The 18,121-nt window shown below is 34.5% G+C and overlaps 2 protein-coding genes across 2 annotated transcripts; one reads left to right on the plus strand and one right to left on the minus strand.

Moving 5' to 3' along the window:
- Nucleotides 1–1,171: 1,171 nt before the first annotated feature.
- LOC109021937 (autophagy-related protein 18h) lies at nucleotides 1,172–8,505 on the minus strand. The gene is made up of 9 exons (XM_019004677.2): nucleotides 8,085–8,505; nucleotides 6,717–7,175; nucleotides 5,860–6,300; nucleotides 5,034–5,279; nucleotides 4,145–4,945; nucleotides 3,894–4,063; nucleotides 2,563–2,690; nucleotides 1,941–2,474; nucleotides 1,172–1,547 (listed from the first exon to the last, which is right to left on the minus strand). The coding sequence occupies exons 1-9, from the start codon at nucleotides 8,274–8,276 to the stop codon at nucleotides 1,543–1,545; spliced, it is 2,976 nt and encodes a 991-aa protein (XP_018860222.2). The 5' UTR covers nucleotides 8,277–8,505; the 3' UTR covers nucleotides 1,172–1,542.
- A 6,524-nt stretch (nucleotides 8,506–15,029) lies between these two features.
- Nucleotides 15,030–17,131, plus strand: LOC109021934 (probable LRR receptor-like serine/threonine-protein kinase RKF3). Its single transcript, XM_019004675.2, has one exon. It carries the CDS (start codon nucleotides 15,030–15,032, stop codon nucleotides 16,956–16,958), a length of 1,929 nt encoding a protein of 642 aa, XP_018860220.2. The 3' UTR covers nucleotides 16,959–17,131.
- Nucleotides 17,132–18,121: the final 990 nt, after the last annotated feature.

The following is an 18,121-nucleotide window of genomic DNA, read 5'->3' on the forward strand; positions in this document are numbered from 1 at the left end:
TATACTATCCTCCTAAACCAGCTGTTGTCTTGGACAGTGAAACAGGCTACATTATCAAAAGATCCAAGACTGTGTACTCATATAAGGTGCTCCCAAACTCCCAAAAGGGGAACGAAAGACCATATGTCTGCAACAACAGGCTATGTTGAAAACACTGCTAAATTAATGAACCAACTGTAACAGTCAGTAAAATTTGTCACATTTAGTGTTAGGTTTCAAAATAACGGAGTCAATGTTACAATTAAAATCCCTGAAAATCATTACAAAGGGCAAAAACTTCTCCATTTCAAATATGGTTGAATTCATCCCATTCACATCTCTTCTAAAAACCCAGAGTAGGGTAAATCTCGGTTTTATTATGCCGGAGAAATGTTTACTTCAGTTCATACTGCTTTGTAATGAAAGTTTGAAGACAAAGAAAGATCTATGGCGGAGCTAAAAGTTTTTTTTTTTAGGACTCTTTGTACTTGGGCCATCATTGTAGACTTTAATGGCATAGACCTTCATGATTTCTTAGTTTCTAATGTGCTTACGTAGATAGGACACACTACTTTGTAATTGGCAGTTGTTGCCCATTCTTGAATTAATAATACTTGTGCCCATTCTTATTTTAATAATCCTTGTTTTACTTATCAAAAAAAGAAATGTCTACTTCGGTTCAAATTCACAACAGTTCCTTTTGTCGCTATCCCCAGTTGCCTATCCAAATTATTTAGCACGTGTTAAACGGGCAGACAACACGTGACATGCCAAAGATGGATTTCGTGCTCAAAGAGCCAATGCCTTGACCACATGCCAATTCATAAAGTAATTCTAGGCTTCTAGCGTGTTGACTCATATGTCCTAGTTTCCTAAGTAGCAACTTTCACATGCGATAAGAGTGCCATGCCCATATAGAACTACCCTGAAAGGTGCAAAACTACAGACTCGAGCAATATAAAGAATATGCCTTGCTTCAAATTGCCTTACCTTCTAGGGTAAGAGCATCATTTTCCCAACGAGGACGGTCAAGGATCGACATGCACCACGCTGGAAGTAAAGTTCCCAACATTCCTGCACCAAACAAGTGTAGAAATAGTTCTTCTAGATTTCATGTTAGTGTACACCCACTTTGAGAAGAATCTACAGTGATAGTATGATGAAAGGGAAATCTAGACAGACAAGAAATGTATTTTTTCACAGTAATATGCTTTTTTTCATTTCCTTCTTTATTTCTTTATTTCTATTTCCTCAAGAATGAATAGTGCTACACAACATAGAAAGAACTTGTCCACACAAATCATTTGTAATACGAAATTTCAATTTACATGATGTACAATGGATTAGAAGGGGAAGAGACTAGGCCTTTGCCAATGCAACACTTTGATGGGCCAAGATCGCATCACTGGTATCAATTAGTCAGTAGCTATTCAATTGTCGAAAGGTAATAACCTGCCTTTTGTTTATTAGAATCTCATCCTCCTTTAGGCTGAGTTTTGACCAATCAATTACAAAACATGCTGAAAGCAAGAGAAGGTGGCATCAGACACCACAAGGTACGCGTCAACCTGCAATACAACAAAATTTATTGATAGGCTTCCAATAACTAACCAAAGTTTCATACTGAACTATGGAAAAAAAAAAAAAATGATATAGCATACAGAACCTTGACACATTTTCTGAAGAATAATATAGCATACAGAACCTTGACACATTTTCTGAAGCAGCAATATTGGGTCACATGTATTTTAAAATGCACATAAAAAAACATGTCATCCAAATTAATAAAATACAAAACCATTATAAATATCTCCTAGAAAATAATTGCATGGTATAGATATAATAGGACCCATTTACAAATGCAACTTGATCCCGATATAGTAAGTCCAAATATAGCAGGTCATCTTTGTTTTCTTTTATGGACTATGAAAAAAGAAAACCAAATTGTTTCAATGCCTTACCTTCCTCTGAGAAGGCAAATACACCACCAAGCATGTCATCATTGTCGCCATCTTCCTCAGATTTCTCCCTATCACAAGGACTACTGCTGCTGTCCACATCAGTGGCAACTTCAGTTGTATCACGGCAATCAGTCAAAGGTGATGCTTTACAATAACCCTCTTGAAAAAATTGCTCAAAGTCTAGAGAGTTATGAACCAGTCCCTCATCAATAATATTCATACTCAAATCAGAGCGGTTGGAGCTTATATTTGAAAATTCACCGAACCCGCCATTGTTTGATGATTGAATTTCCTTTGCAATAGTTCTATTGGCAGAAATTGAATCACTCGTTAAAGTAGATAGACTATTAGAGAAATTACTATCCTGAACCAGAGAAAGACCAGTTGTAGGTTGTTTGGCAGAAATCGGTATACTATCTTTGTTAATAGAGCTTTTATTCAGCAGAGGTGATGATAAAACAGATCTCCCTCCTTTCTCCACATTCGTATTATTCCTAGATTGGGCAATGGATGTATATGATTCCCCAGATAATCCTGATACAAATGCAAGGAACCAAGCCAATTAATCAACAACTTGCCAAAGAATGAAGATATAATACATTCACAAGGCTGAGCTTACTACCATCTGAGTTTTCATCTGCACTAAGTGATACCAACTTTGAGTGGCAAATAATAGCATCTTCAGAAAACTTTTCTTTAGCTACATGAGAATCAGAAGATAAACTAGAGCTTCTTCCCCCAACAAAGCTCCTGCAAAAACAGCCAAGCAAGTTGCTTCATAGTTGAAATAAATATGAAAAGGATCATTTGGTATTCTTTTTTATAAATGACTAACACATACATGTGCCTCCAAAACGGTATGAAGGTTGCAGAAGTTCAGCAAAGAAAAAGCCAAATTCATTGTTTTCCAGTGTAATAGGTCCTAAAGCAAGCTGGGAGGCTGTGAAAAGGTTGGCTATCGCCTGGAAGGAACAAAAGTTGGAGCCTTGACACTTTTGGACAATAGAAGTTGGAACCTTGACTATTCATATATTTATTTTTATAGGTACCATTCAACTTCCAGAATGGAGCATCTAAGAAATGAAACCTCCACAACAATCACAAAGAAAATTTGCACTTGCATCAGTTCAAGAGATCTAAACCTACTCAACAGTTAATGGCACGACTAATTCCATGGAATATCCACAAACAACAAACGGGGATGCCTTGGTGAAAATATTGAGAATATATGAAACAAACATGTACTGCAAGCAGTGAGTGCACATAAGCTGGCTGGAAAGCAACTGCAGAAATAGACCAAGAAGGAACTTTGAAGGCTGCTTGCTGAAGTTGAATGAGTTCGGCATTTCTTTGTAAAGTTTTGGGAGAGATATGGTTTCATTATTCCTTCTATCTTAGTTCCATTGTAGGTTTCACATCCGATAGGTCTTACTATCGTACAGCTGTTTTCTTGCTCTCCTATCATCAAGGAAAATCTCTCTCTCTCTCTCTCTCTCTCTCATGACAAGGCTAAAATATGGAAACAGGCACCTCATCAGGAGTAGACTACGGCTGATTAACCCTAAAAAGACAGATCTGATATCAACGTGTAACCCTCGTTTGCAAATGTCCATCATAATGAGACAACCTTTCTAAATTTTCATATTTTTTTTGCTTCTGTGACAAAAGTGCATCTCTAGTGTGATCTCAAAGTCGGGTTTTGGGGTGAGAAAAGACAGAATATTCAGAGGTTTAAAGTGAATCTTTAAACCTGAAAACCCAGACAGAATATCCAGTTTGAGCCCCATGCATTACAGCCAGAAATACTTTGAACTTTGAAATATTCCAATCTAAATCATGCAAACCCAACAAAGAACTGTTTTATTAGTTACTAATTAGATCTGAACGTGATTAAAAAAATCAATACAATTATGCCCATCAACAACTTGAACAGAGATATGCAAAGACAATTACCTGTCACTACAATCAGACTGAATCCTGAGGAAATGATCAAAAAGAGGCAATAAATCTCTCTGCCTAATTTCAATCTGATGAACAGAAACCTTCTCTATTTCAATCTCTCCTCCAGTATGATTCTCATTCTGCCCATTAGTTCCCAGATGACTCATCGCACAGAAGGATATCTAGAATGCAGAAGAAATGATCAAACATAGTTGTGATTGGTGACAAGAGAAGTGTCTCACAATTAAATGCATAAAAAGTACCTTAGATTTTTGCCAGATTGGTATCCTCCCTGAGCTAATCTGCACCTCTGCATTGGAAAGATACAAGTGAGATCGTTCATTGGGCTTTACAAACTCCTTATTTCCAACATGATTATCCTCACAGTCAGAACTATCCATGACCATGTCTGCAGTTTCTTGTCTGCCAAGAGCAATCCCAGAGATGCATTCCTCTCTTTCTAACCAATCACTTCTTCTGCAAACATCCCACCACTGAACAGGTTCAACTTTTAATCGCAACTCCTCATCTTGTACGTGCAATGAAGAACTTGGCCCAGTTCTCGACACAGCATCACTTGGTTCTCCTCCCATTGATGGGAGTAGTTTATATTGAATTGTATAACCACATGGGGTGTAAACCAATAGGTTCTCCAAAGCATTGACTTTCAAGGGACTAGGTAGCAGATCATGAGGCAATGAACTATGAAAAACAGCAGCAGTAGCACCCGATGGAATGGAGACCTTTCCTGCTGCAGAAGATGCAGCATTACTAACTTGGTTGAGCCACCCAGACTGACTATTTTTTATTCTGCTAATCACAGAGAGGATTACGGGTGCGGGTGGCAGGGGAGAAAAAGATTGTTGGTTTATCATGAAGGATGGAGTGGACCACCATGGAGGAGATATAACAGGCAGAAGGGTAGGACCATCAACATCAGAGTTATGTATTTGGAGCACAGTCTCACCACCAAAAGGAGAGAGAGCAAATATATGGCAAGTGCCCCTAGACGAAACAATGGCAATCCACTGACTAAAATGACTAAAACAAATGTCTTGAATCACCTGTATGGTGAACAAAAGGGAAAAGAGAACAATCATGAACATTATAAAAAAAAATACAATTGTTAATAAGACAGAGGTAGGGACATACAGCTGATGTCATGCCACGGTGGAGCTTGTAAAGGTGCACATAAGAAGAGCTCCAATCATGTGGTTGAGTGAATGATCCATTTCGTGAGGGGGGCGGCATTATCCGGAAAATGTTTATATTGTTCCCATGTATTGAAGCAGTAACTAGAAGTGTCCCACTAGGGTCAAAACACAGAGCAGAAATTGGACTAGTATGGGCTCTAAACTGTGATACAACAGCTCTGGAAACAAAATCTTTGACAACAACCTGCAACAACATTTTCTCTACACATGAAGACATTCTCAGGTTTCAACAGTTGCAGAAAAAGAAAAAACACCATTAAAAATTGAGCATGTCCCCATGATATTTACTACTCTCATAAAATAGAGCAAAATTGGCTCGTTTGGATGGTGAGATGAGATGGTTTTAGATGAGTTGAATAAAATATTGTTAGAATATTATTTTTTTAATATTATTATTGTTTTGAAATTTGAAAAAATTGAATTGTTTATTATGTTTTGTGTGGGAATTTGGAAAAGTTGTAATGATGAGATGAGAGATGAGATAATTTCTGTATCCAAACGAGCCCTAAGTGTCTCAAAAGAGCCCCCTTTTTTTTTTTCAAATCAGTGGGTAGTCTGAGCTCAAAGGACATCCTGGAAAAAATGAAATACATAAGACAACAAAAAAGCAAAAAGAGCATTGACCTATCGTAAGCTAACATGAAATACCTCATTTTTCATGGAAAACAAGGTCAAGATAAAAGTAGTAAGTGTTTTTTCAACGTGTAGCAACTATGAGAATGCAAGATCGAAAACTATAGTTCTCAGATTATAGAAAAACTGACCATCCCAGCATTGTCAGTTTCTGTCGAATGTGATACAAGCCGGCCAACTTTCCAACTTGAGTTTGATGATACAGGAGAATTAGACCCATCAGGTATAAGCTCATGACAATATTTTGAAAAAGTTTTGTACCCCATGTCACCCAGATTGATTAATCCAGCTGCTAACTGCTTGCTAGACTCCATGGCATAACGAGCCATGAGACTTCCACTGCCAGGTGATGTTGATGGGCTGACCCCAGGAGGAGTAAGGCTTTGTGGACTGAGGCGACCTGTGTTCGAGACCAATGGATTGTTGGAGGCATAAGCCAACCACCTGGGTCCCACAGCCATGGGTCCATAGCCAATATTAACCCCAACCATTCCTTGGCCTCCCAATTGAGGAACGGGATAGGTGAGGACACTGAATTTATTCTCAAGTGTGAGTGCGTCAAAGCAGTATATCTGGCAGAAAAAACAACAGTTAAAAGAAAAAAATTGAGAGCAACACTAATAGGATTGTGAACTTAGTCAAATAAAAATTACCTTATTTTGAATATTAACAACAAAGTCTTCCTCCAATAATTTTCTTGATTAGCAACCATGGATTCAGCAACAATCTAATCTAATTCTTCAAAGTTGTCTAAGGTACTTAGTAAATTATTACACACAGAAATCTATTGTATACCAGTAATCATCCAATCTAATTTGTCAGATTTTTGTCAAGGATAAAGGTAAGAAATCTACTTCCAGTTTTTTTTATGAATAAAGGAAATTAGAAATCTACTTCCAATTTCAAGCATATTATAAGTAACTTTAATGGATATTACAAGCATATTATAAGAAACTTTAATGGATTCGTTACATGAGCTAATGCTTACTTGTGCTGCAAGGCCCACAGCCACTACTTGAGGACTGCATCTAACTATATACACAGTTGACCTGAATCTCAGAACATGGACATAATTATGAGATCTTAGTGAGTAAAACCGAACTGCATTCGGAGACAGAACATTGCTTCCTGTTTGAGGTTCGGTAAAGTGATCCCTGACCAACCCGTCTCTTGCACTTTGCATAGGAGATGAGCTCTTTGATTCATCACATGCAACAACCAAGAGTAAAGGATGTGATGCTCTAAATCCTTCATGACCCTCAGACTTTGCAGGGAGTGGCTGCATCTGTAAAAATGTAACAGGATCATCCCGCTTTGAAACAAGTTCATTGAAGTTAGAGGCATCTTCAACATCAAGGACTTGAAAGCCATTCGAATAACCGAGTAAGAGAACACGTTTAAAGGCAGAGGGACCAAGCTCTAATCTGTCAAAGCCAGTCCATAATACCTGTTTGCGCAAAACCCCACAAAAGAGAAGAAGACACACTGTTATAAGCAATGCAATAGATGAAAAAGATCCTACATACAAAAATCAACCACGCAGGCATGAAACAACCCTGCGAGCAACAAATGGCGGTCTTCATTAACCTATGGAGAAACTGAACAAGAAAAAAGGCAGAATGAAATATTAGCTCTCTTAAATAACAAAGGCCATGTTCTGCCCCCACCATTATGGTTTTAGCTCACATCTACCTAGAACTCTAAGAAACTAAAACCATGATCATCCCAAAATCGACATACACTGAAAGAAATGACAGCCAGAAAAATTCCATGCTTCTCAATTATTTTACAACTAATTGTGCAATATAAAGGGCTAATCACGGAATTAGTTACCTTTCACCTGCCTTATTAATCAATCGGTACTTCATTTACGTCTTTCCTCAAATAATCAAATAATTCCAAAACCATAATTTCACAATCTCCATATCTGTCACTAGGTCAATCAAAGAGAATTTTACAAAAATTATTCAGTTTCAAATTATAACAAAAAACCTCCACTTCTGTTGAGGCAAAATTCTACCTTTTAAAATAACAAAAAAATTAAAATAAAATTTAATTTCACTCAGGAAGTTAATATTGATGAAGCTGAAAATTACAGATAAAAAAATATCCACACTTCCGCCTCCTCACCTTTCTCGGCAGCCAAACTCAATAATTGAAGCAATTAAACCATAAATTTACTAAATTTTAAACTTCCTCTCTTTGTTTCCTCAAATTCACCGGTAACGAAGAAAACCTCATGAATTCCAGAATTCCCCCAACTTTCAAGAAAGTCCGAGAATTCAAACCACAACAATCACAGAACCACAAAAGAGAAAAGTAATTAAAAAAAACCAGTAATTAATCATAAGCCGACCTGGTCTTTGTTTTCATGGTTGTCTCCGGAGATTGAGGCGGCGACGGAGGCGCTGGCGGAGCGGACTCCGGAAGATGCGGTTTTGATACAAGAGGATAAAAATTTCAGAGAATTAGGGATAAAGCCATTGGAGTGGTGGTGGTAGTTGTTGGTGCTGCTGCCGTTGGATTTGTTATTGGCGTGGCTCTTCATGAGTCAAATATCATACCACCAGAGACTCACCGGGAAATCGCCAATGGGCCCCAACGACGGGAGTCGCCGAGTAAACACGATCGGAAATAGCATAAGAGTTCAACCAAAAACGGTGGCGTTTTCTTGTTTAGTTGTGACGGTGACGGTGCCGGTGGTGGTTGGGTTTTGACCTCAACGGAGACGGTTGGTTTCTTTTATATTGCTAGCTCTCAGGCTGGCTCTGTCTTTCTCTCTGCTTCGCTTTCTTTTTTTTTATTTTTTTTATTTTTTTTATTTTTAAAATTTTATAAATACTCTTTTAATTTTGTTTATTTATTTTTCTTAGTCTCTTCGCCTGCGGTTGTTTTAATTGCACTGCAAGCAAAAATTATGGAAAATGTCAGAGGAATCCAGGATTTTTTGTAATTTTTATTAAAGAAAATGATTTTTACTTATCCCAAATCTCACTCTTTTTTTTAAATAAATAAATCTAAAATTAATTTTTAATTTTTACATCAAGAGTTGTAATTATTTTATTTTATTTTATCCAGAATAATTCAACTGTTATCACAACTAATTTAACTTAATTTTTCTAATAATATCATTATTTTCATTAGGAAAAAAAAATGTCAAGCGTGCTAAAAGCATAAGTGATAATTTAATATATTAAATTAAAAAAATTCATGACATTTATAAATATATATATATATAATATAATTGATATGAAATATTGATATTTTGGTTGCGAAAATCATTAAAAATTAATATAATTATTAATAACATCAATCGTTTATTTTGCATACATATAAAAAAATAATAATAATAATAATAAGGGATAAATATGTCAATATCCGGAGCATTTATGTAAATGTGGGTGTCGGATAATATGTTTAAAACCACGTGGAGTGGGATGGCATTTATCAGTAACTTCCGTGGAAGCTAATGAAAAATAAAGTATTTATATATATATAAATATAAATATAAATGGCCAAAATGGTTAAGATAATTATTATTTTCTTAAAAAAAAAAAAAACAATAAATAGAGAACATTTGGTTACGTCACGACAAGGGACGAGAATATCTTAAAAGGAGATGCCGAACCACAGAAGAAATAAATTTTGTTTTTTTCTTTCTCATATCTAAAAATAAACCAAGAATTTTGATTATTTCATATTCCATTATTTAAATATTCTCAAAAGAATTATAGTTAGACTAAAAATATTTATATATATATATTTAATTAGTAATAAAAAGTATAAAAAAATAAAAATTCTTCTTTTCCTTTTTCCTTTAATTTGTTGTAAAAATTACACATATGATTATTTTATTTTATAAATTTGGGGAGTGACACGTCTTAATGAAAGAGGACACCTTTTTAGTTTTATTTATTTATTTTTAATTTGCCTCTTACACACAAGAAAAAGGGTATTTATTTGAGTGAAAATTGTGGATAGAGGTAGAAGACTTCTACCACCTACGATTCTTGTTGGGGTTTGGTTCCTTGTTTGACCATGATCTTAATTTTGTTGTTAGTTTTCGGTGACCATCCACGATCACAACATTGATGTCACGTCAATATTTATCTTTTTATTTATTTATTATTTATTAATAACTATTTAATGTAAGAGTTTTACCTGTATGGTATGAGACGGGATACCCCTCCCTGCCCCTGTCCCACAACATAGGGGAGGGGGGGTTTCCTACCCCGCCCCTCTCCCCCCTCCTCCCCCGGGAGGCGGGAGAGGGGCCCCCCATCCCGATTCTGAGGACCTCATCCAATCCCATTCCGCCCCCCACTTAACCGAATGACATATCGAGTCTAAAAATTTTTTTGAGTTTAATTTTTTTTAAATCAAAATTATAATATAATTTAAATTATAAATTGAAATTTATACATAAAAAAAATATATATATATAAACTCATTAGAATTGTATTTTGGATTGTATTGGCCTCTTAAGCCAACCATTATATAGGAAGTCAAGACAATATAATAATCATATTTAAGCAATGTGTGATTTACTCCAAGACAATCCATTAACTTGAATTCAACTTTAAGTATTTAACAAATTGTATATATCTATATACAATATATTTATATAAATATTAAAAATTATAATTTTTTATATTAAAAATGAGATGGGTGCAGAGTGCGGGGTGGAGCTCCGCTGGGGTCAACCCGTCCCCACCCCTACATGGGGTGTTCCATGCTGCGTTGGGGTGGATGGGGGCGGGCCTCCATTGCCCACATCTAATTTAACGTCACCTCAAAAAATGATTAATAAAAAATAGTTAAAATTTATTGTTATAATTTTTCTTATTGGAATTATAGATATGGATATGTTGTTAAAAAAAGACATGATAAATCACATTTTATAAAACATATTTGATTATAACTAATTTACTTTTATTTCCAATTCCCCTTATGATAGAGTCTCAATTCTAGGTGCTTTGGAATGGCATGCATGTAGAAACCAAAATTTATGAATTTATTTCCACAGGAAACATTCCAAACACCTTAGGAACTGCAAAATCTAAGTTGAGTTTGTACAGTGAAATGAGATGAGATGTTTTTAGATGAGTTGAATAAAATATTATTATAATATTATTTTTTAATATTATTATTATTTTGAAATTTAAAAAAGTTGAATTATTTATTATATTTTATGTAAAATTTTAAGAAAATTATAATGATGAGATGAGATGAAACCATCTCTATATCCAAATCAACTTTTTTTTTTTTTTTTTCCTTTCCGGCCTTTTGAAAGATCTATAAGAAAGTACTCTAAAAGGTCTAGTTCTCTCCTCACGTTTGGATGGATGGATAACACTATGATGATCCGTGCGGTTCATTTGTTTTGATGTGTTGATTTTTTTTTTCTTTTTTTGGATTGTATACATTGGCCTTTCATCATTCAGCTTGGTCTCCAAAGAGGGCATGCAATGCTTAATTCTCACTGTCAAGTACAAGACAACGTTGATCTTTGAACTCAAACGAGCCATGGAAGTTTATGAGAAACCTTGTCAAAATTTAGTACTTGCGTAGGATATGAGAGAGGCCAGAGGCTGCTCAAGAGGCATGCATGCATGCATGCATGCAGCAAAAACCATACCATCAATTTCTTCTGGAGTTTGATTTACATCTTGTTATAATTTTATTGGATACGTCCATGTTTAAAAAATGAATGGATATGATTGCTTTAAGAGAAAAGGTAAGTTGACTTCTCTATCAATCTTTCAATCTTATCCATTCACTTTTTAATAAGATGCAATATCCACTAAATTTTTAACAAGACGTAAGCCAAACTCCTCCTTTATCATGATTATCACCGAGAAAAGGATCAACAAGCTCGATCCTTTAATGACTGATTTGAATTTAGAGGTGAGAAGAGATAATTTTATATAAAAAATAAAAATTTTAAAAATATTATTAAAATATTATTTTTTAATATTATTATTATTTTAAAATTTAAAAAAGTTAAATTATTTTTTATTTTTTATGTAAAAATTTAAAAAAATTATAATTATGAGATAAAATGAAATGAGATGAGATGAAACACTTTTTGAATTCAAATAGGGCTTAAATGCTTTGCCTCCGACATGGAAGAAAATTAAAAAAAGGTAGAGGGAGCAAAAATAATATATATATATATATATATATATATAATCTATTATAATAAGTGAATATCTAATTGTGAATAGTAATTTTTGTTGTTTTTCTATTAACTTTTGTTATTTTTTCGTTAAGTCTTGTTTTACTAAAAAACTCTTAAAATCCTTAACCATTTGACGTGTAATTCATTTGTAGAATTTAATAAAGGATCATATTTTATTAAAAGGTCTTTAAGACTTTTTACCATTTGACATGTAGCACATTTGTAGAATTTAATGAAAGATTATGTTTTACCAAAAGACCCATAGAATATAATTATTATTAATATTAATATTGAATATTATTAATTTGATTAGAATATAATTATTATTAATATTTTAATTAGTAAAACTATAAAATGTGATAAAAATAAAAATTAAATAATAATATATTATTATTATTATATAGAGAATAAATAGATAATCTAATATGAATACAGACCAATGCTCATATTTTACTAAAGTTTAGATTTTTTATCTTTCTTTAATCTTGTATTTTCTTTTCCCAAACAAATAAACTACTGAATTTTTTATTTATTTTATTTAAATCATTATATCATGTGTACTCTGAGGCTAGCGTACCTTACCATTTCCTAATGTGTGTGTATATATATATATATATATATATATATATATATATATAAAAGAAAGGAAACTTATCCAATTCACAAGGCTTTGCTGCAGATAATTCAGATCAGCTCGATGATGTCCTCGCCCTGTAATGATCATAAGCTAGAAAACTGATTTATTGCCCATTAAGCCAGTTTTCATCCACAATACGTATCATTGACATTTGAGATGTGAACTGATCAAGTGAAGTTGCGTGACCATTATCATGTGTTGGATAAAATAATATTGTTTGTCACATCAGCAATGAGAATATGTAATCACATCAATGATATTATAAAAGATGAATCGTTCCATTGAAGACACTTAGAAAATAAAAGATAAGTCTGTTGTCATAAGAACGATTCATATATATATATGGCACATCAACAGATATCATGAGATAGCCCTTATTCTCAACTTAGGCCCGATTGAATCTTTCGATAGCGAAGGTTATTCCAATCTTTAGCCTCCCTGTCATTGGAAGTCCCCAAATAAAAAAGTGATGAGTTTCCAAAGTTGTCCATTGCTTATCACGAAGGAATAATGCATGAATGCCATATTTAAGATCATGATCATGAATAGATCAAAATGATATTAAACAAATTTTCAACCATTTAATATCTCTTATGATGAGACGATATTAATTGATCATACTAGGATGATCATGATTCATGGGTACGTAGTACTTGATCTCATCACGAAATTAGCTAGAGATCAAGGAGACATAAAAATAGAAAGAGTACTGTTACATCCATAAAATAATTACATAAAAATAATTTTATAAATTGATGTGGTTTCATCTGATCTGTTAGATCTATTTTACAATAAAAATAACTTTATAATCTGACGAACTACATCAAAATACGTTAGTTTAATATATAATTTTGAATGAGTTTACATAAGCTTATCAAGGATACAAAGTGTTCGATCTTGCCTCCTCCCTAGGAATCTCCTCTGCATGTTCCTGCATATCAAGTTACAATATGAAATAAAAAGAAAGTTTCAGATTAAATTTTATAAAAATAAACTTGTAAATATATCTTGATGTGTTACATCAGATTGTAAAACTTATTTTATTATAAAGTAAATACGAAATTTCACATAAAGATATAATAATATCAGCTTATATGTTTATTTTTGTTTGACCCATGTATAGATATATATAACACTGTATCATGAAATAGAACACACGTAAAGGCCTAGAAATTAAGTAGAGGTTAGAAGGTTTTCCAAGTCTTTGTTGCGTGAAAGAACCAGCATTGTGAGCTGCCACAGAAGTTTTAATACTTATTCCTATTTATTATGATTATTGAGAAGACGGATCAGACAAGAAATCATTTTTTCAAGTCTAAGTAATAAGTTTTATTATTAAAAAGTTATTTATTATTTAATAATTATATGTCTAAAATATTTTTAAGTACGTTATATTTGTTTGGATACAATATAAAAAAATGTTTTTTGACATAAATATGAAATAAAAGGTTATTTAAATTTTTTAAAATTATGATCATTTCCTTGATGGAAATAAAATCTTATAATCAAATAATAACAAAAATAGTCTAATATGACTTTCAGTAAATAAAATGAAAAAAATCTCTTCAACGATGCATAAGTGAAATGGTAATATAATTACGCTCAATATTCATAAAGCAAAAGGCAATATTTGAAAGTTGTGTCAATTTTTTTCATTTATTGACAGTATTCTTTAAAATTTGAACTGTGTTTCGTATTATCTAAAAAAATACGTTTAAGAAAATAAAACATATTTTTTAAAATTTAAAAATATTTTAATATATAATAATTAAACAAGTTAATTTTATTATTAAAAATTCTTTGGAATTATATAAACACCTTAAAAGGTATATAACGCAATTCCAAAGACGCCCCCAAAAAGTTATTCCACAGATGGCCGAATTATATATAGGAGTTCAAAGTTGGTAGACAATGACCTTTATACGAAATTGCGTTAGTCCAAAAATTCAAGAGCTTTACTACACAACTTCCACCACACTCCACACTCTACACTTTTTTAAATTTTTAATATTTTTTTAAAATTTTTTTTTGAGTTTATTATTTTTAAATTATTTCAAATTTTTTATTCATTATTCATATAATAAATATTTAATAAAAGAAAAAAATAATAAAAATTAAAAATAATGTGGAGTGTGGAGGTTGTGTGAATAGTAGGAGGTTGATAAGATTTTTTGAAAATTCAAACCACTCAAATCGTTGCGAAGCATCAATTCAAATGCTTGTTCTTTATTTTATCTTCTACTATTTTTTTTTTTTTTTTGAAGAAACTGGGAAATTTATCATTTGTTATTGTGTTGACCCTAGGAACCATGAAACGAAAAGTCAAACGTCGTACTACACACGTGCCCAAGACCCATGATTCTAACATGCAGTTATGACGGCAACTTCCGGAGGCTCCGCTCTCTTTTTTTTCATGTCAGAGACTCAGAGTAACGGTATATAATTACCAAGTCAAGGCTCTTACCAAAACCTTGCTCCAAAACATGCACCTCCTCTTCTTCCTCCTGATCTATCTTGGATTATGCTTGGCCTTAGGCTTTCCCAGTTTCAGTTCTTCGGTTGCCACTGACCATGAAACTCCATATAGAAAACTGGGTAATGCTCCTTGTCCGTTACAATTTAATTCTCTTCGAAAGCTCACGAGAGAGAGTTCTCAGCCTCTCTTGCTTCTTGATGTCCACACCGAATGCCAGTTCATGCTTCAGGGAATTCGGTTGCTTCGATCGGATTATCTCCGAACTACCGGGTACTTCTTCCCGCCCGCTAATTCATCGGAGACATGTTGGAATTCGTACGAAATTCTAATCGAAGAGTCCGTACCTGGCTTTACTTTTCGATCCACCTGTGGGTTTAAGACTAGTCTGATGTCGGAGAGTTGTATGAATGTTACAACTCGGGCGCAGTTTGAAAGCCTCATTTCTGAATCTGAATTGCAGAAAATCAGGGATAAGTGCAATCAGTCTTTGGATAATACTTCACTTTGCGCGTCGTGTAGAGATCGTTTGCCGATCTTAAATGCAAATTTCTTTCTTGGGGCTAAAGAAGGAAATGCATCAGATTGTGCTGGTTACCCATTTGTGTACGCTGCTGCTTTTGCTAATCGATTTGGACCCACTGATCTTGGGACCGCCAAGTGTTTGTTTTCGCTTGATTTTACTTCTACTTCTAGAAACAGTAAGAAACAGAGGGTGGTATTTTGGGGTGTTTTGGTAGGTTCTATAATTGGCTTATTTGGAGCAGTTTTGTTTGGTTGGGTTTGTTGGAGAAGGAACAAGAAATGGAAGGAAAAAAGGAAAAATCTTGATCCGATTGATGAGAGGGGTTTGGTTTCAGGGATGGAAATGGTTAGTGGAAGTAATAGCGTGGTTAAGTTCACATTCGAGGAACTAAAAGAGGCTACGAAGAGTTTTCACAGGGATAATATTATTGGGAGGGGAGGATATGGGAATGTTTATAAGGGGACATTATCAGATGAGTCGGAAGTTGCATTAAAGAGGTTCAAGAACTGTTCTGCTGCCGGGGATGAGATATTTGCACACGAAGTGGAGATGATTGCCAGTGTAAGGCATGTGAATCTTGTTGCTTTAAGAGGATATTGTACTGTAACAGTGCCAGTGGAAGGCCACCAAAGGATAATTGTCTGTGGCTTGATGCCTAATGGAAGCATTTATGATCATCTTTTCGGGCCAGTGATGAAGAAGCTTACTTGGCCGATTCGTCAAAAGATTTCCCTCGGAATGGCCCGTGGGTTGGCTTATTTACACTATGGAGTGCAGCCTGCTATCATCCATAGAGATGTTAAAGCTAGTAATATACTTTTGGATGAGACATTTGAGCCTAAACTCGCTGATTTTGGCCTCGCAAAGTTCACTCCCGAGGGTTTGTCACATTTGAGCACTCGGGTGGCTGGGACTCTTGGTTATGTTGCCCCTGAGTATGCTTTGTATGGACAATTATCTGAGAGAAGTGATGTCTTCAGTTTTGGTGTTGTGCTTCTTGAGCTTTTGAGTGGGAAGAAAGCTGTGATTTCAGCTAATAGTGAAGGAGCTTTGCTTTTGACAGATTGGGCTTGGTCATTAGTGAGAGAAGGTAGAGCTATGAATGTTATTGATGAAGGCATTCCTGAGTTGGGCCTTTCAGAAGTACTGGAGAAATATGTTCTTGTTGCAGTTCTTTCTTCTCATCCACAAGTATATGCTAGGCCAACAATGGATCAGATTGTGAAAATACTCGAAAATGATTTTCCAGCTCCTTCCATCCCAGATCGTCCTCTCCCTATTCTAGCAGAAATTGCAGAAATAGAGCAACGGGCAACTTTCATGTCCAACAGCCCTTCTTGTCACGAGAAATTTATCTGTAAGAGTGATCATCCCATTTTAGATCGTTGGGAGAACGAAGGAAGTTCACAGTAGAACATGTAAAGCAGATGCTTGGACACATTCGCTTTCCTCTGCCACTGCCATACTTGTTCTATAGATGAAATCAATACAGAGAAACTTGGTAAATTATTTTGAACCATCAGAGAAAATAAGCTAACAAAATAGCCTAGCTGTCAGCATTTTTCTGCACAAGCCTTCGTTTTCAAAGCCTGCAACTTCAAATTTAAGAAATGTGTTTCCAGCATAAGCTTGATCACATTCATTGAGAACAAATGGACTGAAGTTTGATAGATTAGTTTAGATGATTTTTTGGACTAATTACTTTTTAAGTTAAAGATGCTCATTAATTTTCTTCGATGCAAATTGATTGGTTTTCCCACCTCGCATAAGGATTCTCTGAATTATTCCTTTGATTGCTTGAAGAAAAGGAAGGCCGGTACACTTCAAAGTCATGTTACTATAAATGAAGATAAGATAGAAAAATATAGAACATGTGTTAGAGGACATTATTTAAGGTTTTATAGTTAACTAAATATAGTTAATGAAATATATATATATATATATATATATATAAATTCTTTAGTTTCAGATAAACAAGTCACAAATAAATGGGGTAATTTTTTTTTGCTGACGTGGCATTTTTCTCTCGACGCTGCTAGGGTTTTCTTTTTTGTGATTTTCGATGGCTGCTGCCGAGACCCCTCTTGGTGTCTCGGTGACTATTTCAGGGTAGCTAGCGCACCTTTGCTAATTTGGTTTCTGCTTCTCCGCAACCCCTTTCAGAGGTTGTTGTTCCTTTTTGTGCCCCCAAAACTTTGGATGGGGCGGTGTATGTAGTCTTCACTAAAGAAGAGATTGATCAATCTATTTTGCCATTTAAATTCTCTTTGGTTCTGAAGTTCTCAAGGTAAAGGCCATCATCGGATTCTGTTTGGTCGTTTATCAAATCTAGATGGGGCTTGAAATATCAACCTATAGTTTCCTCGATGCATAAGCCACGAAAGGTTTTCGTTCGGTTGTCCATGGAGGAGGGTTTTTTTAAGGCCTTTGCTAAAGAAGCATGTGATATAGATGGATCCCATATAGAGTTTTTCATTGGAACATGGATTTTCATGAGGAGATGGAACCGGCAAAGGTCCAGGTCTGGATATCACTGCCGGGGCTCCCCCCCAAATTTCTATCATGAATTCTTCTTA

The sequence above is a fragment of the Juglans regia genome, chromosome 11 (genome assembly GCF_001411555.2).
Source record: "Juglans regia cultivar Chandler chromosome 11, Walnut 2.0, whole genome shotgun sequence".
Taxonomy (NCBI): Eukaryota; Viridiplantae; Streptophyta; class Magnoliopsida; order Fagales; family Juglandaceae; genus Juglans; species Juglans regia.

Excerpts from the sequence above, each read along its gene's own strand:
- LOC109021937 (XM_019004677.2), bottom strand. The coding sequence starts at position 8,276 with ATGAAGAGCCACGCCAATAACAAATCCAACGGCAGCAGCACCAACAAC. Across the intron at positions 7,176-8,084 it reads ACCATGAAAACAAAGACCAG|GTATTATGGACTGGCTTTGA; the intron begins GTCGGCTTATGA and ends TTGCGCAAACAG. Across the intron at positions 4,064-4,144 it reads CAATCTGGCAAAAATCTAAG|ATATCCTTCTGTGCGATGAG; the intron begins GTACTTTTTATG and ends TCTGCATTCTAG.
- LOC109021934 (XM_019004675.2), top strand. The coding sequence starts at position 15,030 with ATGCACCTCCTCTTCTTCCTCCTGATCTATCTTGGATTATGCTTGGCC.